The sequence below is a fragment of the Patiria miniata genome, unplaced genomic scaffold (assembly GCF_015706575.1).
Source record: "Patiria miniata isolate m_02_andy unplaced genomic scaffold, ASM1570657v1 HiC_scaffold_13, whole genome shotgun sequence".
NCBI classification, from domain to species: Eukaryota; Metazoa; Echinodermata; class Asteroidea; order Valvatida; family Asterinidae; genus Patiria; species Patiria miniata.
This window is the reverse complement of record NW_024037051.1, coordinates 9,282,976-9,310,032: the sequence shown is the minus strand read 5'-3', so window position 1 is coordinate 9,310,032 and position 27,057 is coordinate 9,282,976. Positions and strand designations below refer to the sequence as shown.

Below are 27,057 nucleotides of genomic sequence, written 5' to 3'. Positions count from 1 at the left end.
TGTTCTGAGGAAAAGTTGCATACCTGATGTAAATTAGAGGCTAGAGCAACATGTTTTACTAACTGATTCTCCACAATGTACATCTTTACCCTATGGGCAATTCCACGGTTACACACGTTATGAAAATGTAACGTGAGTAACTGATTTTGTGCGTCTTGTTTATCATACATAACACATTTTTCTGGATGTCATCTTTGGTGCTTAGGTAGGTCTAGGTCTACTCTATCTTCCATGGGGATAACAGTTATTAAACCTTCTCAGTAAGGTAATTACAGCCGAAGGAAACTCAAAAGTACATCAAAAATGTAACGTGAGTAACCGTGGAATTGCCCCTAACCTTACCAACTCCATCCAAATCCATCCCCCATTTTGAGGGTTTTTGGCAGATAAACCATGTGAACCAAGTCCATTAAAATCCACCAGCACCAGTGATGGATTTCAACAGATTTGGTCCTGAAGCATTATGTGAAACAGAGTCAGTGATGGATTTTGACGGACATGGTCTTCTACTTAGTAAAACTAAGCAGACAGATAGGGTTAAGTCTTATAGAGTGTAAACACTGTTAATTTGTGGGTCATTAATTAGACTGCTACGCCTGACGCTACAAACATTTTGTATCTTCACTGATATGCAGACCCATGGACATATGTGATGCGATCAAGCTACATGAGTCGTTTGTCGACCCTGGTAAATTTTTGTTTATTACAGATTTGAAAAGAGCACCATCTCAGCATTCCTGCTGTGAAAACTGCATGCTGGTACCATCTTTAGTTCAAAAATTACAGAAGTCAGAACACCAAGAGATGTGATGAAGTGGCCCTATTTTGGCCTGTATCTCTAAATAAACATTCTCGACAAACGACTCATTTAGCTTAAACGCATCACATATCTTAAAAGCTGTCACAAAGCAGAGTGATTTTTGTCCCTTTTGTTTGAGGAGGGGGAAGGGTTTATTTGTTTTAAATAAAAACCACATGTGGTAAAAGAATAGGTTTCATTCTATAGATTTAGGGTCCAATGTTAAAACATTTTTCCTGTCCCTGTTACCTTGGTACTTTGTAATTTGCCATTCAAGTATCATTAAGAATTACTGCAAAAGATTTTTAATTTACTTGGGTAGGTAGTTTGCTATTCCTAATCACTCTTGGAAGACGACTGAATTGAGGGCTGCATCAGCATGATAAAATCATAGATGTCAGATGTAACAGGGACAGAAATAAAAAATGTGGACCCCAAATTAATAGAGTGACTCGTAGATCATGCAGGCGTTACTTAGCTGAGCAAAGTGTACGGAATGCTGGGATAAATCTTTGACCTTTATGCAACGACATAATTATCGTATCGCAGTAGAATTGCGTCAACGCATCTTGTGAAATATAGTCCAATAACAGTATCTACAAATGGACGCAGAAAGCGCAAAATCTAAGACAACCAAAACTTAACCTACAAAGTTCCATACGGTTGTCAAAGGGGTGTGGCTAACTCGCAAACGGCGACAGGTCAATAGAGTTGGAACTTACGATCAACTTGAGTGATATCCATCGGCATCAACTCTTCCTCGTCTTCCTCTGTGATGGCTTCTTTCATCTGTCGTCTCTGCTTCATCTTCATGTTCTGAGTGCGTAGGATCGGCAGCAGTAACTCCTTGTCCCAATTCCCAGCGGGAAGGACCACTGAATCGTCGATGAACTCATTCATTGCACTCAGCAGGTCCTCCATGCAGTCGGCACTGTACGCCGTCTCGTGGAAGTGCTATGGGATATGATGGAGGGATGGAGTGGGGTGAATAATTACTTCAAAATAAATGGCAAGGGCCAAACTAGTATGAGATTGGGCACGGTTACACGGTAATTAAACATTTCCTTATGTTTTAAAGCCAGATAAAAAAAAGACAGTAAAAAAAGGCTGCATTATGCCTGCATAAATAGTCGGGCGCCATCCCATTCAACAGTTAACAATTAATGAAATACATTCAGGGAACTTGACATAAATGGCCGACTCGTGCATAAGGCCCATGGTGCATTGCACATACAACAAATATAGGGCATAGACGTATACAGAGGAAATATAGTAAACTGGAATGCAAACTGGAAGGCTGCCATAGCCAAAGTTTACGAATTCATCACGTCACATATATCATCATGTATTTGCAGAATTCTACAACTTTTCCATGACTTTTTTACTGGATATCAATTTTCCATGCCTACTTGAAAACAACAAAATTCCATGACTTTTGATGATAGCTTTAAATTCCAGGGGCCAATTTCATAGAGCTGCTTACGCACAAAATTTGCTTAAGCACAAAAAAGTCTTGCTTAATAAAATCAGGTAACCGGCCAAAACTCCACTCGATTATTATGTTAAGTAAACAACAGCTATATGCCAGTCACCAGCAATGCACCTTACATGGAGTTTTGGCCGGTAACCTACTTTTACTAAGAAATGCTTTTTCGTGCTTAAGCAAATTTTGTGCTTAAGCAGCTCTATGAAATTGGGCCCAGGATTTTGTCCATGACTGTGGGAACCCTGCTTTTCCTAAGGACAGAAACGTGTACACAGCCACATGCACCTGCTGCTTACCTCACTGGACATGAGTGTAGAGAAGCAACGACCCAACTCATGATAATCCACCGTGCTGATGCTGGGTCCAAGCAACACGAAGACGAACCTGACGGGGATGGGGACCTCCGAGAAGTTCTCCAACACCGTCCCCTCGGCCAGACGGACAAAGACTACGGCCGGTTTCTTGAGGAAGTCCACTTCGCCGATTAAGACGGTGGTAGCCTCAGCGTCTGCGGGAATCTTGCGCATGATTCCTTCAAGACGTTGCAGGTCGAGCTTCTTGGCGAAGGAACGAGAGATGTGGAGCGGTCGTGATGAGGCGGGAGTCTGATGCTGGCTGCTCATGGGTGTGTTGTCATCTATGTCGGGGATATTGACTTCTTCCTTCGATTCCATTAGCATTGGCGTTTTCACCTCACTCTGAAAAGTTAAAAGGCAATAAGTCAAGTCACATCGATGAAGAGCAAAACTTGATCTGGCAAATTTATAGTGGGTCATTCTATCTGCTCCGTTCACAAGTACCCCCTCACTGGCAAAGAGAGTACAGTTGGGGGTGATCGACCGACGCCATCTTGCCTGACTGCAATTCATTTGCCGCGAAGCGCGGCCACTGCGTGTACATAGTACAAATCCCCTGGTGTACGTGCGTCACACACAAGGAAGGGTGCGCGTCAACCAGCGAAATGTCCCGCCCATGGGCGCCCTCTTTGTTGGCGCACGGAGCTCATAAGTTTGGGGTCCACTTTTTTTTTCCTGTCCCTGCTACATCTGACAGCTATGATTTTATAATTCTGATGCACTTATTAATGCAGTCGTCTTCGAAGAGTGATCATGAATAGCAAACTACCCACCCAAGAAATAAAAAAAAAATTGTTTGAAGTATTTTCTAATGATCCTTGAATGACAAATTACAAAGTACCAAGATAACAAGGACAGGAAAACTGTTTTTCAAACCAACTTTGAACCTTAAATCCACCAAAAGTCAAGTCACTGTTAACGTAAGGTCATTTGGGCAAGTCATTTTAGCCTGTTTAAGACAAAGGCGGTGTCACTTTTGTGAGAAAACACTGAGCTTATCATGATCATTTCAATACGTCTTTGCTTTATTCCAACGCTTCCGTAGGATTAAAAAAAGTATTCTTTTTAATATACACAACTCTTAAAAACTCTAAACTACCTTACTTTGAAGAAGCTATAATCTCTAAGTTTTATTTAATCCAAAGTTGATTTTTGGCAGATATAGATGCTCTTAAATGATGCTAATAGGAAAGGGAAGGTCGAAACCTTTAAAGGTAATATACAACACTTGCAAACGTCAAAAAAACAAAACTACCAAATTATTATGAAATATTTGACTGTAAGTGAATAATAGTCTCAAGCATCCTGTGAAATCACGGCACCTGGTGTGTTGTCATTTTCAAGAAAAGTGGAATTTTGGTATCAATTTCCAACGATAGTCGGCCGACCATCGCTGCAAAAAAAACAATTTACCAAATCGTGACGTAATAAACAGGACTCGTTTATACTACGCTGCATTGGGAGTCTTGTTTATTACGTCATGATTTACTATGTTTTGTTTGCTGCCCCCAACGACAACTTTTACACAAATTGCATGTTCAGGTCGAAACAGGACCTGACAAACAGCTCTCAAAAGTACCTTTTGTACTCATTTCATGACAAACACAGTAGTCGTTTTTATTTCATCACACCTTAGGCTACATAAACCCGAAAAATGAGGGGAATGTCATCAAGCATTCCACAACCTCTTCAAGTCTGAACATTAACATGCGTTCAGTCATCCAACTGAACAACAGTCAGAATGTTGAGATCTAAGGATTAGAATCTGTAGTCTAGAGCTACAGTCTTACCTCATATGTAAGCTCCATATCTGCTGGTTCCGTGGCATGTTTGGGCATCTTATCCTTATCATGCCCTCCAGTCAAACTGATGGCGGACATGTTCTTGAGAATGCCATGACTCTCCTTGAGATGCCTACAGCAAATTGTCAATGTTAGCGGAAAATGGAGGTTAAAAAATAAGTTTAAGTACAAAATAGAAAGGTCACTGCATCATTCTAATTTGTCATCTTGCAAAGACAGTCATTCACCTCTCCAAGAAAATGAAACCAATCGTTTATACTGATGTTGTAAATTGAGGTAATAATGTTCACTCACAAACCTGTTTGTTAAAGGAAACACATTAATGAATTTGAAAAAAAAAAATTCTTAAAAATGGCAAAAACTTTACAAATGAGAAAATACAATTTCAGTGCAAGAATAATAGAAAGCATGCATTTTTTTTGCGGCAAAAAATTGAGGAATGTGAACATGAACGTGAAAAAAAGTGACTGAGAAAAAAAATCTTTTAAGTGGAAGGAATTGGAGCAACTTTACAAATGAACAAAAAGTGGAAAAAAAGCAGAAACCTCCCTTGATCCCGTGGATTTTAGGATACAGCCTAACTATATAACTACTGCAAAAACTGCTTAAAAAAACTACATATCTGCTTGCACCAAGCTTCTTTTAGCATGTCTCAACTTTTGCCTTCAATCTATATCAAATTAATATGTGTCTCAATGGAATGACCATGCAGAAATTTTTTTTTACAAAGTTTCCGTTGAAGAATCACGTAGAAGGCTTAAGCTAATATCATCTAAATAAAAAAAAAAATGTTAAAAAAAAGGGAGAGAAAAAGTTGGTGCTCAGTTGGGCACCATAGCAACCACACCTGAAATTGACCTCTGATTGGGCGTTCCGATGCATGTTGTCATGGTGATGGCCACCAATCATGGAGGATAAGCTGACTGTGGATAGGTTCTTCAGCAGGCCGTGACGCTCATGCACGTGCCTGGGGTCAGGGGGAAGGTCAAGAGAGGTCATTGGAAAGCTCCCTCTAGGGCTGAGAGTAAAACGCTAACATTCTGGTCTACACCTTCTATTAAACCCAAGCTACTTTTAAACAACTGGTGCATTCCAAGATCAAGCTGTTTTATATAAACTGTCAGGAAGTCTGTTATATTTTGGCATTTCCTCACTGATAACCAGGAGGAAAGGGGTAGGATACTTGATTTTGAGGACCTGATACTTTAACCCTAACAATCCCCATCCAGTCAAACTCCAACACCAGGGTTTGTCGGAATTGGAGTGAGTACTGAACTAGTAAACTGATTATGCTCTACACGGGGTCAGGCATTCCACCATAATCAGAACCAAACAGTTTGGGTGTAGAGTTTACCATATGGTGTTGTAATTTGTAAGAGTGGGGAAGGTTCCTAGTAAATCACTCAAGGGGGTTAGGGTTCATTGGAGAACTTGCTGATCTTGTGGGTATGTCCACAATGTGAGTGCATGAACCAATCCTGTGGGACAGTTTTTCCAAAAATTTGCTTCTTCCCACCCAGGGTACCGTTGGTTCTTATAAGGGCAGAGTTGGTTGCTGTGTGTGAATAAGCACTCTGTGCCAAGTAGCAGAAACTGTGCTGTATTCCCCCTGGGAGCCGAGCTGAATTCAGGAATGTTTTGCAGGAATGAGGAACAGGGCTAACAATTATGGTCTGTGAGCCCTGTAAATTTGTTCCCCTTTAAAATTTATGGAAGCTGATCAAATGCAGCACTTGGGAAGGCGACTCCCTTATCCCTTGATACAGCGTGTGTCAATAAAAACGCAGGATTCAAAGCGATTTTTTTCTGAGAAAATTATGCTACTGGTGTGCCTAATTTGATAAGGATTTGATTGTCCATAATTTCATCTTTGACAAGATTTTTGTTTGGTGGAATTTGGACTTTTGGTTCAAAAGTTATGACAAGTTTTGTGAAGCCCTTCTGAAGCGGGTTGGTCTGATTCAATGACCTTAACACAACGACCAGTTATGTACAATGCAGGTATGCATTGAAGACAATTAAACCAGAACAAAACTTTCTTTGAAACAACTGATGATAAGTATCACTTAAATTTAATAACTGGACTATCATTGTTTCAAAGCATCATGAATTATTGACTAATAACATTGATTGTGGACTAAAGGATTATGTAAGCCTAATCCTGCCACACATGTCCTTCTTTGTGATCCACAAATACTTTCACCTGTACTGAATTCAAACCTTTCATTAGGTATGTGTGATTTCACAAATCAGACCAGCTTGGAATTTATAACCCTTCTTCAATGTACTCTATCTCTGGACAGGATTGTCCAAATGAGATGGGATAAAAAGCATAGTGAAGAGAAGGAAAGGTACTTTGAAAAGAGGGTTAACATTATGATGAATAGGGGTGGTTTATATTCTTAATAGTATTGTTTCTAATCCTGCGTTTTTATTGACACACGCTGTATACTCCATCTCTTCTGATTGTCATGCAAGAATAGCGTGTTGTGGTATGCAATGTTATGAGGAAAGCACTCTTTACGTGACATTACAACTATATATTGACAGCAATGCAGACACGCACACACTGGCATTGTTTGATATTATGGAATTCGTTCATTTTGGATTAATAATCCTCAAAATGTTAGATTTGATAATCAACACAACAAACATGAGAAGTTATGTCCATAATGAGTGATAAATTTAGATATGAACATTGCAGCTCACTGAAGTTGTTATGAATGATCGTTTATCATTGGAACAGCAAAGTCGGAAAAGTTAAGTTTTTGCTCCAAATTAATTCAATACCGGATAATTTCAGTTTCAGAAAATTTGCATCAATTGGCAAAGAAGGACATCTCGACATGGGGTGCATTTTCTATGTAGTTTTGTTTACAAAGCTCTTCCAAATTAGATCACAAACAAAGCCATAAATCATAATAAAATGCTGCCAAGAAAAAAAAAAGACATTGCAACAACCAAAAATAGATGAACCTTTGCACTATATTTATCCCCCAAAAGTGGGAAGTATTGATCAAAATTGAGGAGAAATCTAGCAATGCTCCCATTGAACGGTGGGAACAGGCGGGTATGTGGCAAGGTGAGGGTATCTGGGTGTAGGTGGCAGGACGCAAGTAGACGTGTCTGTGTTCATGCGCTTTGGGGATACATTTGAAAGCTTTACCAGTGGAAAGAGATCTTGCTGACAGCTACATCTATTTATTTAGGTGCTGCAAGGATGCGGTACACGTAAATTGTCAAATTAACCATCAAATTAACAAGAGCATGCAAAACAATTTCAACACTAAAACGATACAGCAATAAAACAAAGCATTCGAAATCCAAAACATAAGGGGAAGAATAGGTCTTTTTAATGCAGTTGCAAATATGGCAAATATAGGTGTCGTTGATGCTTGCACTTTTGGAGTCCCGATCGAGTTCCAATTTTTGAATTTGATCACAACTGGAGATTTCAAAATGCCGTTCAATATTTTAAATGCAACCAATCAATAACCGTGCGGCAACTTTTCAAGAACTGAAGAAAGAAATGAAGAAACTAGCAAATGAAGGAGAATCTTACTTGTGTTTGAGCAGCAGAGCTCTCATTACATCGCCCGTGTTCTCCTCCATGATCTGATCTGATATAATCATCTTCTCGACGATCCGATGGAAGATATCTGACAAGTGTGTCTCCTCCAAATCCAAAAGGGTCGCACCTGTCAGAAGAAGAGAAAGGTCAAATTGCACAGTTTCTTATGGGAATGCTGAAAGTGCTCTCCTAGTGATTACGTATTATAAAAGTAAAAATTTATAAAGTGCTGGTATCTAGACAATCATCATTTTCATCATTGGGTGGCCGCAGTCGAGATGGATGCAACCAAACTCTTCCAGACTCTCTTGTCCGCCATGGCCGTGGTGATGTCATCAACGTGCTGGCTCACATCATTGCATACAGTGTCAACATAGTTGAGGGGTTTCCTCCCTCTGTTGGGGCAAGGCAATCTCCAGCAGATGAGGTCAGAGACAACTTGCTCTTTGGCTCTGTAGCAGTGACCGGCAAGGCGGGCTCTGTGATGTGCCACTGTAGTTGAGATAGGTTGGATGTTGCCATGAATTTCTGCCTTTGTCTTATGTTCCTTCCACGATATCTTTTGCACTCTCATGAGGAGGCGAGTGTAGGTGCCATCTAGTCTCTGTTTAAGCTGCTCTTTCACAGACCATGTCTCGGCACCGTAGAGCAGGATACTTCCGACAGAGGATCGGAAGAAAGCAAGCTTGGTGGATTGAGATATGTTGGACAAACCTATTCACTGCGATGGGGTCCGAGATAACTAATGATAAGCTTGAATGAAGAGGTAAGTTTTGAGGTAAGTTTTGAGACAAGTTTTGAAAGAGTCAGGTTCAGGTTGTGACCTCATGGCTATTGGCAGACTGTTCCATAGGCGAGAGGCTGCAACAGAAAAAACTTCTGTCTCCGTAAGTCTTCAGCCTTGAAGATGGAGCCACAAGCAAACTTGTGCGCATCACTAAAGCGTAGTTGGCGCACAGGCTTGTATGGCAATATGAGTCGCTGTTCCGTTGATAGACTGGTAGGTGATGAGGAGTTTGAATATTATACGTTGCTCAACAGGAAGCCAGTGTAATACTTTGAGGACCGGGATGATGTGTTCAAACTGAACAAAAATTCACACGTTCTTCAAATTGGGTCCTTTCTGTAGATGAATCCAGGGACGTGATCTCTGTACACACACGCGAGGCCCCCTTCAATGGCAAAAGCATTGTGCTAGCTACTGTACAAAGCTACTGCCCCATGGCGGATTATCTGATCAATGGCTAGCTCAATGCTTTCGCCATTGAAGGGGGCCTTCGTGATAGAAGTGACAGCGTGCCTGGAATGGTCTATATTCAATTTTGTTCAGGAGTGATTAAAGGTATAGTCCATCATTTGTAATTTGTGCATTTTGTTCTTTTGAAGCAACAAAACTGCTCAAACTCTAAAGAAGGGTGCTGAACAACTGACCTGATGAAGTTTCAGCTCAGCTTCAGCTGTATATTTTGAGAAAAACAACATTCTAGGATCTCGATTTCAAATCAAAAGTTGCTGAATCATGTTTTGAAATGGGCCAGAATTCAGCGTCCGAGACACCTTCTCACTGAGCCGATTGCAGCTACGCGATGTCGCACACCAATCCGGCGAATTATAGCAACCACGCGCACGTGCGCTTCGCCGAATAAAACAATGAATTACTAATGGAAATTTCCAACGGTGCTTCTTAAGAAGCACCATTGGAAAGGCCTTCTTTCATTGATTTCTCCAAAATGACAGCTTGCTAAAAAGAATAATTTCACAGGGAGTTTAATCCCCTTACTATCTTTCAACCAAGTATGATTTTCAACAATAATTACGCCAGTTACTTTTTGGATAGCTGCAAATGATGGACTCGGGCTTCAACTTAGCACAACAAGGCTTCCCATTCAAATTATGCAACGTATCTACAGGTCTCTCATACGACAAGTTCCCCCTTGCAGTTCAGAAGTGTAGGTGAGATCTAAAAGAAATACAAAAAGCAAGACAAACGTGCAGACCTAAACCTGAGCTAGCCTTCCTGATCTTACCATGTGCTAGGAGTTTGCGTAGCTCTATCAGACTATGGAATGTCAAGGAAGCGACGTGAGGTTTGCCCCATCTATCAGAGCCTTCTTCAACATCCTCCTCAAACTTGATCCATCGGGCTTTCTCCTTCCATTGCATGTCGTGACCTTCGACCTTGAACAACTCATCCAACTCAACAAAGACCTGGTGGAAATGAAAGTATGGGAAAGGTCTATTTATGTACTATAAATTGCTTATTGTGGTCATGCTGGATATTTGCTGATTACAAGGGCATAGATGTTCTAGTAACTTTTAAAGAGGTTGTGGAATGCTCGAAGACATTTCCGTCATTTTTCGGGTATATGTAGCCTAAGGTGTGATGAAATAAAAACGACTATTGTTTCTGTCATGAAATAAATACAAAAGGTTCTTTTGAGAGCTGTTTTTCAGGTCCTGTTTCGACCCGAACGTGCAATTTGTGTAAAAGTTGTCGTTGGGGGCAGCAAACAAAACATAGTAAATCGTAACGTAATAAACAGGACTCGTTTATACTAAAAACAGGACTCGTTTATAAACAGGACTCGTTTATACTACGCTGCATAGGGAGTCCTGTTTATTACGTTACGATTTACTATGTTTTTTTTGCTGCCCCCAACGACGACTTTCACACAAATTGCACGTTCGGGTCGAAACAGGACCTGAAAAACAGCTCTCAAAAGTACCTTTTGTACTCATTTCATGACAGAAACAATAGTCGTTTTTATTTCATCACACCTTAGGCTACATATACCCGAAAAATGACGGAAAAGTCTTCGAGCATTCCACAACCTCTTTAAGACTTTCCATTGATCCACAAAAATAGAGTTAATGGACAAAATGGTTTTTTACCGTTGTAACTTTAACTCTTTGCATGTAGCAATCTAACTTGATCTCTGACAAGTACATGTACTTTGTAATTATTTAAAATTGTATATATTTATTGGACTTATAATTACTTATAGTGTTTTTTTTTATAGTGAGCTGTCCGACCATGTGTAATTGCCTTTTTAAGGATAAATAAAGCATTTTCAATTGAATTGAACTGAATTGAATTAAATTGACAAATAATGAATAACAAATGTGAGTGAGAATTTCAACTCTGCAAACGGTGAGCTGATGTATTAGCTGAATATGTCGCATACACATGTAAAGGCTCTATGCATTTGTGCATTGTTTCAACTCTGTCGAATTAATCCCTTATATCAAAGATTTAAGTTGTAAGTGCAAACAAAGGTTGAATCTTCGTTACAGAGAAGCAGCCTCAACTGTCACACAGAAATATAGAAAAGATATCACGACAAAAATGATGGATGATTACTAAAAATCATCCCCTAAGGCCAAAAATAAAAGTCTCCGGTTTCTGGTATGGAGCTTGCCCAAAAAGTGGTGCGACGACGCGACTTTTTTTTTTTTTTTTACCTGATTTTTTTGCTTCAAATGTCGGCTGATGACTGCAAATGGTGCCCGACTAAACTTAGTGCAAATATATGGGAGTCCAGAGAGGCCACATAAAGCTTATTCTCGACCATAACCCAATCTAAAAACACGTTAAAATTGTGCAGCAGCAGGATTCCAGTCAAACCAGTGAGTTTGGCGGTTTTGAGACATCATCTTTCATTGAAAAAAAACCTTTTTCATTTTGCCGACGCGCATGGCCACGGCGACGCACGCGCATACCAGAAACCGGAGACTTATTTTTTTGGCCTAACCCAAACATTTTGAGGAAAGCATTCTCGACTCACCTCATGCGGTCGATGATCAAACTCTTTCTTCTTCCCAGCAACCTTGCCGGCTTGGTCCAGGACTTCAGTGGATCGCTGACCGATGTGGATCAAGGAACTGACTTTCCTGGTAACTCGGTGTCGATGGACCCCGGGAACATCAGCCAGACGATGAACTATACAGAACAAATTATCAAACATTCAAGGAATGAGATGCTGGCAAAATTGTCACACAGGAAGGTGCTCTTGCTGTAGTTTATACACTTTCATTTTTGTTTGAAGTTTTGCAATACTTCAGGGTTTCTAAATAACTTGGATCTTAACCGTTCATGAAATATTGCGAGCGAGGCTCAAACCAAAAAGGAAAAAAAATGAATATATTTAAAAGATTCAACAATGCAGCTTACTACACATGATAAAGTTTTCAAATGAAATGAAGAAAAAAAAAATCACCTGATCATATCAAATGATGGCACAACACATTTTCATACAAGAAGTGCGAATGAAGGCATAGACGCATGCCCATTTCAGAAAAGAACTCGATGAAACAGAACATATTCAGCTTCTATTATTGTCAAAGGGTCCATGCAATGTAATTTTTTAATGCAATATCCTTGAAAATGTACCTTTGTGTCCCATTTAACATTATTTTTAATTCTCGTTTTGCTATTTTCAAGGGTGCGTTGGTGCCTTTTTGGTTTTTATGCTCATGCGAATTTCCAAATTCATGAGCACAAGTGTGATGTCATTTCAGACAGAAACCTCAATGTTCCTGCTATTTTAGCACCAAAATTTGTCAGGGAATTCTGGATATTTGCTGTTGTAAATTTTCTTTTCTTTAGTGACTCGTTGTTGCGTCAGTACATGGCAGTAAGACAATGAGCAACCCTTTCTCACAAATGTTTTCAATGAACACATTTCTAGGTTCATAATTTGAACAGAAAACTCCTGAAAAGAACTTCTTCCTGAAATAACAACAGCGCCCTCAGTTTTCCGGAAAAGCACGGACAATTTTAAATTTTAAAAAGAAGTGCACTTTTCAATAAAATTAACCAAAAGGGAATGTTAAACAGTTTTCATACACTGAAAGAGTAGCAAGTGGCACAAAATGTGTTCTTAAGCAAAATTCATATCATGGACCCTTTAAGTGCTAAGGCACCTTATACAATTTGGATCTGAAGTCAAAACCGGATATTTTTCATTACAATGCTTCAATGTCTGGATAACTCACTAGCCATATCATCCAGGTCAGCTTCTTTGAGTGTCATAGCTTCATCGAGCTCTGTAGGAACTCGAGGGATCAATCCTTCCAAGTTGACGCTACTCCCCTTACGATATCGCAGCTCAGGGACATCAGTAGAGCTATGCTTCCTGTGGTGATGATGGTGTCTATGGTGGTGGTGCGATGGGTCTTCAGGCCTGTAGATGTGGACAAATACACGGAGGAGTGGGTGGGGTAAGCACATAGAGCTATATTAAATTACTAGAGCGCTAACTCTATGTACAAAGTAATGCCTGATGGGCGCATCCATGTTTGTGCACAAACCTATGGAAAACTCAAAATTTTGTACGGCTTTTGTACGGCTATTTGCATATCTGCGTTTGTATTCCATACCGGTGCATCATCGAAGCCGATACGCCCAAAACCGAAACTCACGATCAGGAAATGAGCGTTTCATTTTGCTCTACGCAAACAGCGCAACCTGTGTGAGTCCCACCGCTGCAGATGCTTTTCGCTGTGACGTTTTTTTGAACCGTCATGACGCGCTCAAGTTGTTTGCGTATCTTCTGCGTTGCATTTAGAGTACACTTTTAAAATTCAATCCATCTATTTTGATTGTGTTCTACAAACACGCACATAAATTCAAAATGTCTGCGCCCAGAGTGGCTTCAAAGCATCTCCACGTGCAAGAATGAGGAGTTCGCGCTCTAGTAATTTAATATAATGCCATGGGTAAGCATGAACTAACAGTTACAAAGACTGAGTTGGGAGCGACTCTTATACACATTGTTGTCCAAAGCCTGGTACTCACAGAAAGAAGATTCATTTAGTGCACACTGTTTTTTGCTAAACGCGTACGGCAACAAAAAGCTTCGCATTCCCGATCATGTACGCAGAAAAGAATTCAGGTATTCAGGAGATAATCTTGAGTCTGATGATGACGGCAGATTATGTGACCTCTGATTACTCTTCCTTATCAATCTTTTTAACATTTTTGCATGCGTGAGAAATGAAGAGGTTTTACCTCTCTTCCTTCACATTACGAGGAATGCAAAACAAAACAAATCACTTGTTTGGCGTAACAAAATATTGAAAATAATAATTGTGACATTTTCTAAACTGCAACAACTTACACAAGATTTTCCTTGTCTCTATGATGATGCCGATGGTGATGATGGTGGCTATGGTGGTGTTTTTGGTGATATTTCTTAGACTCCACTAGATCTCCTGTTGATTGAGCTTCTTCCGTAGTTTCTGGTTCTTGACCATCCATGTGATAACTGCCATCTTCGTCTTGGTCAGGGTCACCGATGATGAACTGTTTGAAGAAGAGGCAAAAATGTTTCTTAACCGTTTGCTTATTGCACTCCTGAACCCTTCTAGTCCATGTCCTCTCCCACAGCTGAGCTAAGCCTTCATTCTTGTGATCAATTAATTAGAGCCATGCTACATGAGACAATTTATAGGCAACTTGTTTAGGAAATCTCCAAGAAGAAAACTATAGATTTTAAAGGCAGGGTACATTATTTGTCATTTTTGCATTTTTTTTTTCGTTTGAAGCAACAAAAGTGCTCAAAATCTCAAGACGGGTGCCTAACAACTAATCTGATGAAGTTTCAGCTCTGTGAATACTGTATATTCCGAGAAAACAATATTCTAGGATCTCGATTTCAATTCAAAAGTTGTAGAGTCAAGTTTGGAATTGTGCCGGCAATCAACATCTGGAACACGTTCTCATTCAGCCCATTGCAGCTACGCGTTTTCACGCACAGAACCGACGAATACTAGCAACCGCAAGCACCCGTTCACGGATTCACCGAATTACAAACCAACTACTAACGGAAATTTCCAACAATGTGTCACTTGACGCATCTTTGGAAATTGCCCTCTTTAAGTGTTTTCTTCAAAATGACAGCAAGCCAGAAAGAATAATTTCACAGGGAGTTTAGTGCCATTACTATCTTTAAACGAAGTATGCTTTTTTACAATAAACTTGTCAGTTACTTTTTGGATAGCTACAAATCATCTACTCTACCTTTAAATTTGCCAAGAAATGTTTTTCGGCAAAGTAACTCCATGACATTGAACCCTGGTCCCCTCTGTCTTCTTATAACTCTCTCATTAGTCTTGTAGAAAATTATTTTGGGTTCAAGCAACAACCTACTCTAGTAACCAACCGTCGTAGGTTCATAGGTACTTAAAAGCTCTCCTGGACTAAGGTAACGATGATCTTCACACCCCTCTATCCTGACCACTTACCTTGGGTACATTCCGTCTCGGTTCCTCCTCGACCTTCGCTTCTCCATCTTCTTTCTGCTCCTTGACGTCAAGCTGAACGTCTTCCTCCTTGACTTCAACCTCTTCCCCTGCCGCCTCCTCTTCTTCATTTCCCTCTCCTTCGGTCTCTCCCTCCGCTATCGGGCTGATCTCGGTCCTCTCAGTGAAGCTAGACACTGCACTAGGCCGTTGATGCTTGCTGCCCGTGTGGTGATGATGATGGGGTCTGTCGCCCGGTCCCGACATTCGAGGGAAGCTCTTGTTTTTGCGTAGATGGCTGAGGGGATGATGGTGATGGTGATGGTCCAGGTGTCGATGTCCTGTATTAGGGAGTACCAATATCAGCTGTTTCAATATGTTCTGTCGACTTATCCAGTGACCCAAATTAGAAAGTCATTACTAATTTGTGGTGGGAGACATCGGAGATTTCAAAATCAAGTTATCCTAATTTTTTTTTCAAACTGAATAAGGGTTTAATAGCTGATTACACCCGAAGTTCCCATTCAGCTCACTGTCATGTCGAAAAAAGGGACGAGTGAGGTATCAGTATGATGTTGGTATGTATGCAATGCCGTCCACCATGATTTGGTATGGTTTGCAGGATTCAATGACCACTGGGCCTTTACAAAAACACTCCAGAGCTGTAATGTTGAAAAACAATGAATGGGACCTCTCTGATCAGACGCATGGGTTGGCTATTCATGAATCAAAAACACTGTTAGTGAGTGAATGCAGCTGCGATCAGGGACCATAGAGCAAATTAGGGGATGTTCCAGTTGTTTTCTTTAGCTTGTGTCACAACAAAAATGAAGGGCAAATATTTTTTTAAAGGTTGGTTTCGAATATCCAGCTTCCAAAAAGCAAACCGAAAGGTGGAATTCAAACTGAATTGTAAAAACCCTGCTTATGGGACACTAAGCTTGCGCGCACGTGGTACGCGTGCACTCGGTGCGTCTACAACAATAGGGCTTTCAAATTACACTCGCAATTCAAATTAAGAAAGCGTGCCAAATGCACATGAGCGTGACACCATCTCCGTGTTGGTGATGGCCAAATTATTGTAGAACCCAGGCATGCAAGGTGGAAGTAACAAAACACTTTATACAGTGTGTTTCCATTTTTCTAATGGCATAAGTTTGAAGTGAAAAATTGAGGCAATCAGCTCGGTCCGAGAAAATGTTCCATGCCTGATAACTTCCATTTTTAACAGAGACATCAAATAATTGAAGCAAATGGTCTATGTCAGATCAATCCTTCGGGGTTCTTCACAACTTGCCTAAAGTCATACAGTACTGTGTTATGTAACAGTCACAGGCTCCACAGTTCGAATTAAACAAAAAGAAAAAAAGAAGGAAATCCATGGACTTTTACAATTTCCCAAACTCATTAATCTACTGGCTAAGAAATTTGCAACGGTGTACACGTTCTTCATCTTCATCTAATATCGTCAATGTCTATTTACAATTTTATGTTAAACTTGCAAACAGTAACTTTTAAAGAGGGCGTTCTGCATGAGCTGCCAGTTTATTTTTTTAGTGGAGAAAATCTCCTTTTAAATCCTGTTTTATCTCCGTTAGCTTTTACCATCCTTTAAATGTTTGCAGACCTGTGAGTACTTCTTAATCTGTGGAACTTGTGTGTGACATTTTTTGTGATATTTCCTAAACGTTAAAGGAGAAATTCTTACTTGGTCTGCGAGGACACTAAGGACCGTACACAGAACTATGGCTCACCCACATGTAAGTGTATTCTACCTGATGCTAGTAATATCTTCATCGCTGAAGTATGTGCAGTGTTCCAATGAATCTACAACACCTACTGCCCTGAACCCGACATGTGGTTGCAATGTTACCTGGACATCAGTGCTTTGGAAACATTCCATTAACCTTGGTTCATCCAGCTTCAAGAACAAGATTCCAAACATGGCCAAACTGCCTTGCTTGCCCCCGATCATGAACCGGACCCACTATTCAATATCGCGATCTTCATGGACATTTACCAGAACTGCTGACAAGATTTTTATTTGTTGACGTTCCAATAGTTGAGCGGCATTCTTGGTGAGACAAATGGACAATATGAATGCCTTTTCCAAAGAATTCAGACAAGTTTGGTATACCTGTACATAAAATTCGGGATCCAAAGGGTGATGTTCGTTATAACCAGTTGTTCACCATAGGGCAATTCCATCAAATCCAATGTACGTCCGACCACATAATGTACAAGGTACCTTTCGTTGGTCTGGAATTGTTTTCTACTCATTAGACGTCACATTATTAGTGATGCTTCACATTCACTTTTCCAACAGCAGCTCATTAAAGTGTCTGACATGTACGTCCGAATTTACGGAATTGCGGTATTCGATATACTTAAAGCGACGTTCTACTTTACTTACTGTCATAATCCTGCTCATCAAAGTGAATGTTATGTCCCGGTTGTACTTCCACTGAGGTATCAAGAATCTCAAATTTGGGTGGTGGCTGGAAAACCTTCTCCATCTCAGCGTCAAGTTCAGGATTCCGCTCCCTGGCTGAGTCCGAGGAGCTTGACCGAGGTAACTACAGAAAAAATAACAAAAGCAATCATCAATATTGAACAATTCGTCACAGGAATTGCAGCCTTCTAGTCCGCCCTTAAGAAAATTGCTCAATTCGTGCAAATAAACGTAATGAGAATTTCATGCCCTGTGCATATTTGAGAGTTCGTTTCAGGTTATTGTCTATGTTTCTGTTTTTAAGGCATTACATACTTGTACATGTAACAGCTCTGTTTTCGTTTGTTGTGTCAACTCGTACACTATTTATAGCCAAGACATACGCTTTTAAACCCAGCAACTCCACTGAATAAAAAATTTCGTACTGCAGATACAGGTTAGCAGTACCTGTTCTTAACATTACCAAAATGATCAGATTCATTCACAAATTAGTCAGAAAAAAATCATTTGAGAAACGCAGGAAATATTTGAAAGCATTTGTAAGGATAAATCTTTGTCATGGGTCTGTTGGCAAGCTTCCCTTACCTCGGTCATATTGATTGCTACAGCTTCATCCATGTCGGCAATTTGCCTTCGATGCTTTGTTTTGTCGTCAATTCCAATTTAGCTTATCCCATCAAACAGTAACTAAAAAACAAACAAAGATGCCAAGATATGTTAAAACGGTGGTTGATATATATTTCCTTGTAATACATACACTGTTTGTCCAGTTGGTTATTAATGCAGATTAAGTAAGATGTGCACAGATGTTCATCTGGTCCGTCAGCTGCACTTAACATGTAAATGCAACAAGTATCAAAGAATCTAAACAAACTAAATGCATGTCAGCTGTTTGAGTATAATTAGCATTGTTTTTTTCTTCCTTGTTGGACTCAATTACAGCTGCTGCCTTCGGAGTCATTAAAGGGAATGTACATCATTGGCTTTTGCTGTAATTTTCAGAAATGAACTATTTGAGAGGTTAGTATAATAGATCAAATATTGTTACACTGACATTTTTGAAGTTTGGTGTTCGAAAAGGTTGGAAAAACCAAGAAAAACAAAAATATTCAAGTAGTCTGGTTCCCTGACTCCACAAAAGATAAAATGGATCAATTTATAGATGATGGAAAATTGTAAGGCAAGGGAACCAGTCTAGCTGGCCTTCACCCATTCATGAACATGTAACCAATAGCAAACAAAATTTGGACTGAAAAAATGGTAAATTTGGAGCAGTAGTTGAAAAATAGTTAGGTTTTTCCAACGCTGGTCGGCCGACCACCGTTGGAAATGTTTACAAAAATACAATTTTCTTGAAAATGACTTCACACCAGGTGCCATAATTTTACAAGATGCTTGAGAATGTCATTTACCAACATCCTAGTAAGGTATTTCGTAAAAACTTGGTAGTTTTATTTTTCGATGTTTGCAAATGTTGTATATTCCCTTTAAACTCAACTATCTACACTTGTGAGCGAATACGCCATTCACCCCACTGCTAATTTTAGCACATTTGACTGTGAAAGACTCTCAACGCTGGATTTTGATAATACATCAACTCGCATTAAGCCTGTAATAAATCTTCATCGTCTGTACAAAGGAAGAGATTATGGGCAAAGTTCACACTAGTAATAATTCTTTGCAATAAATTCAAGCTCTAAAAGTGATAAAAAATAACGGTGCGCATTTTCTACCAGATCTTTATTCTTGTTGATTTTGAGATAGTGTTTTGTTTGATTGAGATGGTTTCACATTTTGCTGTTGCTGGATTCTGGAATGAAATTTGTTTGCAAATTTTGGGTGACCATTGATCAATACATAGCCTAGATCAGACTGGAATGCAACACAATGAGTCCAGATAATTAGTACCTTGAGTTATGATGGAAATAAATCCCCTAATTTTTCCTTTTCACAAGTTAATTTGTTTTGATACCAACTGCACTTTAAATACTGCCACCTGGCACGAAAAGAAAGTTCATTGAAAACAACCCGGAAAGGTATCACATTACTTAACATAACGGTTGCGGCTGAACTGTGCGCATTATTAATGTTAACCTGTGCATAGGTACGTACAATTGAATAAACTGAGTACCAGCATTTTTTGTAAGGCAGTCTGATAAAGGCAATTGTCCAAAACCAAACACGACAGGAATTAACACAGTTGAATTAACATATTAAGAAGTACACTACATCACAGTCGATTCTTTCAAACTTGAACTTGTTCTCAGTGAACAATATATTCGAGGATGAGAGGTTCCCAAGCCAACCACGGCATATATTCAGGAAAAATACAGTGAGTTGATAAATAAGTGAAGAGCTTTTCTGGATAAAAATATCCATATTGCCAAACGAAAGAACAAATGAAAGCAAGCGAAACCAAAACAGAATGCTCATGTATGTACTAGATATGAACTAATGTCAACATGCATATGTGCATGTATACAATTCAGGCTTTTACAAAATAACAAATCAACCTTACCTTTCGAACAAAATTCCCCTATCTGAGGTTTCGGTTCTGACCCCGACTGGTCAGTGGTCAATCCACAGACTGATAACACACAGCAAAAACTTCTGCTTTTTTATCAACTAGGGTTCACAAACTGACCAATCAAATGCCATGTCATATGTTACATCGACTGTTTCCACCAATGGAGAAGCCCGATCTATCTGAATGACCTTTGGGATTATTTTCAGTCACCTCACACATGTGGAAGTCAGGGTTGAAACCACCAGGCAAGAATTTAGTCATGTGACTTGCTCAAGTATCAACTGATGACTAATAATAAGTGTCACTGTCAGTGTTGTGAATTAGTCATGTGATTTTTACTATTGTCTGTGGTTTAGACTTGTCACTTCCTAACGACTGAGCTTGGTTTGGACACTGACTTAACTTTTCTAATGAAACGGTTCAACCAATTTTAGCGAACTTCTAGAACATTAAATTGTATTGTGATCATCGTAAATACAAAGAATATACGATAACTGAAACATCTTTGGTGAATGTGCAAACATGTCTGAACATGGTACGAGGGCCACTATGAATTGTAACAGGTTCTGTTTTTATCATCATTACCAACATGTTTACAGGAAAATGATGGCTATTTATGGCTACACAAAGTACTTGACAAGCCTTCGAGGTCAATAAAGCTCGATAAAATTCACGTTTATCATCCCTACATCAAATAATTTATACTGAATGTTAATGTTCAACTAGCCAACTGGCAGTGCTGAGTACAATCTATGACAATTGTAATGTCATACAATATATACGGCCAAAAAAAAAATCTTCGGTTTCTGGTATGGAGCTTGCCCCAAAAGTGGTGCGGCGACGTGTTTTGTTTTGTTTTTTTTACTTGTTTTTTCTTCAAATGTTGGCTGATGACTGCAAATGGTGCCCGACTAAATTGAGTGCAAAATGTATGGGAGCCCAGAGAGGCCACATAAAGCTTATACTCGATCGTAACCCCATCCAAAAACACGTTAAAATTGTGCAGCAGCAGGATTCCAGTCAAACCAGTGAGTTAAGTGGTTTTGAGTCATCATCTTACATTGAAAAAAAAAAAAATGTTTTGATTTTGCCAACGCATGGCTACGGCAACGCGCGAACACACCAGAAACCAGAGCCTTTTTTGGGGGGCCTAAAAGGAAAAGTTGAAAAATAGTCACTTTGTGGTCAAACAGGAAAACCACAGGAAAGCGCAAGGTTACAAGTGTCATCCCGATACACATTTTGGTAGATAAATTACTCACAGCACAGGATGTGCACTGCAGTTCATCAAGTACATGTATACATTGCCTCAACCAGGCATCCACATGCCACCTGCCACTTAATCCTTGTGTTCACAGAATCAGGTTAAAAACCCAAATAAGCTCACATAGTTTGGAAAGATTTCCATATACGAAGTTCACTCAACACTCTGTGTACAAACCCTATGAGATTGGACTGAAAAATTCTAAGTGTTTTCTAAGAAAATGCTTGTATGTTCTCACTGCTCAAATTGACTTTGATGACATGAAATTGCTATCTGGGGGCTTGTTAGTCAATAGAGAGGAAAATTAGTGAACTTCCCATATGGTAATCTTGCCCATAGTTTGTCTGTGCCTATTTCATTCATGACAACTAACAGCAGATCTCTGCTTTGGAAGGAAAGGCACGCTAACTTTCACTTCAGAAGAAATACTTTCTGGAGCGGCTACATGCAATGCAATAGACTAGGGAATTTTGAATTGTTCTGTTGCATCACCAGTTCAAAAATTGGCGACAACTACAGGTACAAAAGTTCTCCAAAACAAACTCTGGAAAATGAAGAACAATTCTGATGGCAAAAAAAAATGCAATCTGGAGTCCCACAAACATGATCAAATTATTGACTTTTGAAAATGTGAGTAAAAATGCACCTTCACATACATCTATCTTCTGCATGCAAATAGATGGTGGGTTTCCCCCAACTCCCCAACAAGATGATACTGCATACATTTTCATATCCAAAATGCCCTTCAATTAATTTATTATTTTGTAATTGAATTCTAGAAAGACCATTCCTTGAATCCCACTGGATCATTTTAAATAGGCCCAAAACAGATCTACTACAATAATGACAATGAATTATCGAAGATAAGACAACACAGACATTTATATAAACACTGTGTCAAATTACTCATTTTTTGTTACCTTAATTATAACAAAGAGAAACTATGGTTCTCCAGCCAGCTAAACATTGTAAGGGAGAAATATGGCACAGTGGCCATTTTGAGGGCAATACCTTTGTTCTGCTTGGATAGGCTTGAATGGATAGTACTTTAAAATAATTAAAAAAACTGCCCCGATAACTTAAGCGACAGCATTCTCACACTGCAGTTATGAACTGTCGTAAGACCGATCCCATGACCCCCCCCCCCCATGGAAAAAGGACCAGTGTTTGTGCTGCCACCAACGTCTCAAAAGTCTCCCATTGGTGCGTCACTCCTCCGACGCAGGGGGTGTGTACAGATTCCACAAAAGGATGACCCAATCTTTGACATGACACACCATTTCTGGGAGTCATGAGGTGTGTCATACATATACTTGATAGGTGCATCACACTGGTATTAGATGGATTTCTGATCCCTGGAGAGTGGCAACGGATGTCTCTGAATTGGTCTGCTAACTGATGACCAACGACTCGAAAGCCCAAAAAGCTGTATGCGTTCATCCCATCATCTCTCATTTGTTTGAGTACTGCACTGACAAACACCAGAACACTCAGAATGTGGTTGATCGCTCCATGACCTCGAAAAAATCTTGAATTTCATGTCAAACCAGTCCGAACAACTACTCTACAAATCGCCGTTTTTACCATTTGGTCATGATCTGGTGATACAGTCCTAGGGTCCTTGCTAGAGAGGTTCTTTCCTTGGAGCACAAATCATTGCACACTCATCACCCTGTCGCCTTCCCCTATAACTGTGGTGCTCCGTGTAAGCTTACAATGTACGTGGAGCACCATAATTCTAGGGGTACCAGTTGCCCACCAAAACCGTAAGAGTTTACCCCCAAATCAGACCCCAACCAAAGTGCCAAATACGCCACCTCATGGAGTCGGAAACTAGCTTGAGCGGGTTTCTGCCCATAAAAGCTGCCGTAGTTCCCGACTCCCTTTTATCGTTCGAAATGCACTTGCGTTTACAAACGTGATCCAGTCTACTCATTATCATAATCGATGCATCGTGCGCGCTCGGTAACAGAATGGCACTTGGGATACGGGACCATCGAATGAACGCTGGGATGATGACCACATCGCATCGTTCAAACATTAACACGAGTCGGAAATTTAACGTGTTCACGATCACGACGGGAGCTCTCGGAATTGAACGGGAAATTTCAATTTTTATCCGGATCGTGAGTAAACTTCAGTACAACCATCTTAATCATCAATGTCTACTTGTACCTCAGGTGGCGTATCTAGTAATTTGCAGGCCATTTTGAGGGTGAAATCTGATGTTTTTGTTGGGCAATGTTGGGTTTTTTGGATCAAGGACAAAATTCTGCTGCTCGGCATATACGGATTAGCTGTGTTTTATTTCTCCATGCTTGGACCGACGCCAGACCATGTCCGAATGTTAAAAAAGGCAATTAGTTGGGTCCAAGACTTTTGTTACTCGATCGGACTACCTAGGCCTACCTGCTAAATTTCACTTTTTATAGGAAATGTTAATCATCCCTCTCTCTGATGGTTCATGAGTCATTGCAGGGAAAACCTAGTGGCGTACTTATATGGCATTCTTTCCTCATTGGAACTGAGGTAATAATTGATCACATTTTTATTGTATGACCTACAGCACAGAGTCTACTCCATGCAGTGTATGGCCATATAGGGGCCGGCTATATATGCACTACTCTGCTACATTCAGTCTACGTAGTCAGGTCTTACGTGCAAAAATGCATGATCGTGATACAGTCGCCACGTTGGCACCAAAAACATCTTTTCATCGATAGAGACGAAAGCAAACATTTCCCGTTCAACTTACAGTTACTTGATAATCATCTTGACGAAGAACTTGTGCTGCTGGCTTGCAGAATACTGTAGATTTTCGGCACTTTATTTTTTAGACACATGACACTGATGAATACGCCTACCAAGCAACTTCACGCGCCATTTTGAAATGCAAATGATTGACTTCTTGCCAATGATCATCGCAAAATAGGATCAGCTGATCGAAAATATGAATAATGCAATGAGGTTACTGACGTCACATGAAGGTCGTGAATACAAAAAAAGCACATGCGTTTTGTTTACATCTGTCAAGGTAGGATTAGAGTTTTGCGGTGGATGAGTTGGCATAATCCATCTTACAAACACTCCGGATCTCGTAAAAACGTGCAGTTCATGAAAGGTTTCACTACAACATGAAGTCTTTTTCTTTCGAAACTGAGGGGGGGGGGGGGGGGGGGGGGGGGATGGCTGCCCTAGCTTGGAATACCCAGCTCTAAAGGCAGTGGGGATTGGTGACATTACTTCCCCCGTGATTTAATAGAAATGGGTATTCCAAGTTGCAAAGTACATGTGAAGTAGATCATAGATAAAGTCTCACCAAAAGTTTAACATAGGGATTAGGCCCTACCCGCAAATTCAATGAATGGGCTAGATCTGTCTCGTAGCATATGTACTCCAGTTATTTTGACTCGATTTAGCAGAATTGTGTGTGCTCTCCTATACCAGCTGTACTAGGCTTATCTTGCCATGTTCCTTTTGGAAACATATTAATTATAAGAGTATTTTCTATTATTCCCATCAATCCACAAAAGCACTTTACTGCAACCCATGATGAATGATAAACCCATGATAAACAAAAATGTTAGTAAGCAAGCCAGCAAGCACCAAACACCACCACCACCACCCTTCCCTCTCACCAACCCAGTAAACTTCAAACTATAACGAAAATCCGGAGATCCGGAGTGTTTGCAAGATAGATTATGCCAACTCGTCCACCGCAAAACTCTAATCCTACCTTGACAGATTTAAACAAAACGCATGTGCTTTTTTTGTATTCACGACCTTCATGTGACGTCAGTAACCTCATTGCAATATTCATAGTTTTCGATTAGCTGATCCTATTTTGCAATGATCATTGGCAAGAAGTCAATTTCCTCCTTAAACAAAATAATACATTTATTTGACTTCTGAATCTCCTGGATATATTCCTGAGACTTAAAAAAAATGTTTTGTAAATACGTCCATGTAAATTACAGAGAAAGAAGGGTGGTGACGTCAAAAGTCACGTGTCGTCGTCGTCAGGCCCCCCCCCCGCTCCCCCCCCCCCCCAAAAAAATTATAAGTGGTGACATCCTGGGTTTCGAACCTACAAATCCCGGCCCGAAGTTGATGTTCTAAGACAGCACCCTACTGACTTGGCTACTGGCCGAGGCTCGCACTTACTGTGTGAGCATTTTATGATACATGTATACAAACCTGCCGGTTGCAAACTGGGTGATGAACTTCAAAAGTCACGTGTCGCCGAAGTCAGCCCCCCCCCCCCCCTCTCGAACCTCCAGCCCCAAGATTGATGTCCCGAGAACAAACGGACCGACTTAGCTACCGGCTCATACTCCGGTCGCAAAGGGTGGTGCCGTCAGTTTTGCGTATGTGTAAATCTGTATTCAAATCAAGTTACACAACTAGTCATCTACATTCCTCTTCTAGTTTAATGAATAAAAATGACCTCCCGGACAATGGGCAAATTTGGATATTCTGGTGGGGGCCACCTGGAGGGGCACTGGGAATTTGTTGCCCCCCCCCCCCCGGCTGCACCACTGAGCAAACACCACACAACCCAACCACCATCCTGCCCACTCACCACCCCAACAAACTTCAAAATTACTACAAAACGAAAACAACACAGTCTTTCCTTTTCAAAATAATAAATTTATTTGACTTTTGAATCTCCTGGATATATTCCTGAGACTTAAAAAACAAATCTTGAATACGTCCATGTAAAAGTAATTACTTTCAGCATCTTTTCGGCAGTAACAATAGATATAAAATACAATGGTTGATGAGGCACTCCTAGAGTTGATTAACTAACTCATGTCTTAAAAAATGATGCAACATAATGTAAAAATATAAATATCCGTTGTGTTTACACGAGTTTCCTATTTTGAAAAAAAAATTCTTTAAATATACTTTTGCACAAATTTGAATTTAGCCCACATGCAAGATAATTCACATGAAAATATTCAAATATGAAACATGTTAAGAGCAGAAACAGTTTCTTTTGTAAAAATGAAAACGATCATGCTGAAAGTTTCAGCCAATATTTTAGGGTTCATGCATAAAATTACAGAGAACAAAAAGAATATCAAGTCTTGTTGAGTATATAGGTATCAATTTAATACTTTTGTTCTTTTTATCACTTCATTATATCTACCAATCATTTTAAAAATTAAGTTTTAATTGCCTATATTCCTAAATGATTTGTAACAAGGTCTTTCTTTTAAACCTTGTTTTGAACTACCAACTTAAAAGAGTTCCATCACAACTCCAAATGAAGCCATGATCATCGAAATTCTGTAAACCTAACGCTGACTGAATTGGCAAACTAATTATTTCAGATTTGTTCGACATTCTCCAATTTGGTTCATTTCAAAAAAGCTGCAGCTGTTTTTATTGCAATTGGTCAGTAGATTTAAAAATCACTCATCCAAAGATTTGTTACGGATATGTAAATTGCAATTTTCCCTTCAAAATGCCCTGATTGATACATTGAATCATCCGTCCAACCATTCAGCCATCCACCCTATATTTAACTCAAAAACCTGGGTGTCATTCTATCA

At 39.9% G+C, this 27,057-nt stretch overlaps 1 protein-coding gene across 3 annotated transcripts in view; it reads right to left on the bottom strand.

Moving 5' to 3' along the window:
- LOC119721209 (band 3 anion transport protein-like) overlaps nt 1-24,408 on the bottom strand; it is a 38,699-nt gene extending 14,291 nt beyond the window's left edge. The window contains exons 1-13 of one of the 3 annotated variants that reach the window (XM_038191156.1): nt 24,255-24,408; nt 18,294-18,395; nt 17,670-17,832; nt 15,260-15,597; nt 14,134-14,318; nt 13,010-13,197; nt 11,800-11,954; nt 10,042-10,222; nt 8,006-8,141; nt 5,291-5,410; nt 4,432-4,555; nt 2,582-2,983; nt 1,522-1,753 (exon numbers count right to left, since the gene is read on the bottom strand). In XM_038191156.1, the coding sequence (XP_038047084.1) occupies nt 1,522-1,753; nt 2,582-2,983; nt 4,432-4,555; nt 5,291-5,410; nt 8,006-8,141; nt 10,042-10,222; nt 11,800-11,954; nt 13,010-13,197; nt 14,134-14,318; nt 15,260-15,597; nt 17,670-17,832; nt 18,294-18,326 (2,257 nt within the window). In that variant the 5' untranslated portion in view covers nt 18,327-18,395; nt 24,255-24,408. Of the gene's footprint in view, nt 1-1,521; nt 1,754-2,581; nt 2,984-4,431; nt 4,556-5,290; nt 5,411-8,005; nt 8,142-10,041; nt 10,223-11,799; nt 11,955-13,009; nt 13,198-14,133; nt 14,319-15,259; nt 15,598-17,669; nt 17,833-18,293; nt 18,396-20,226; nt 20,573-24,254 lie in introns of those variants that run through there. The other 2 variants (XM_038191157.1, XM_038191158.1) reach the window with 2 other exon arrangements.
- Nucleotides 24,409-27,057: the final 2,649 nt, after the last annotated feature.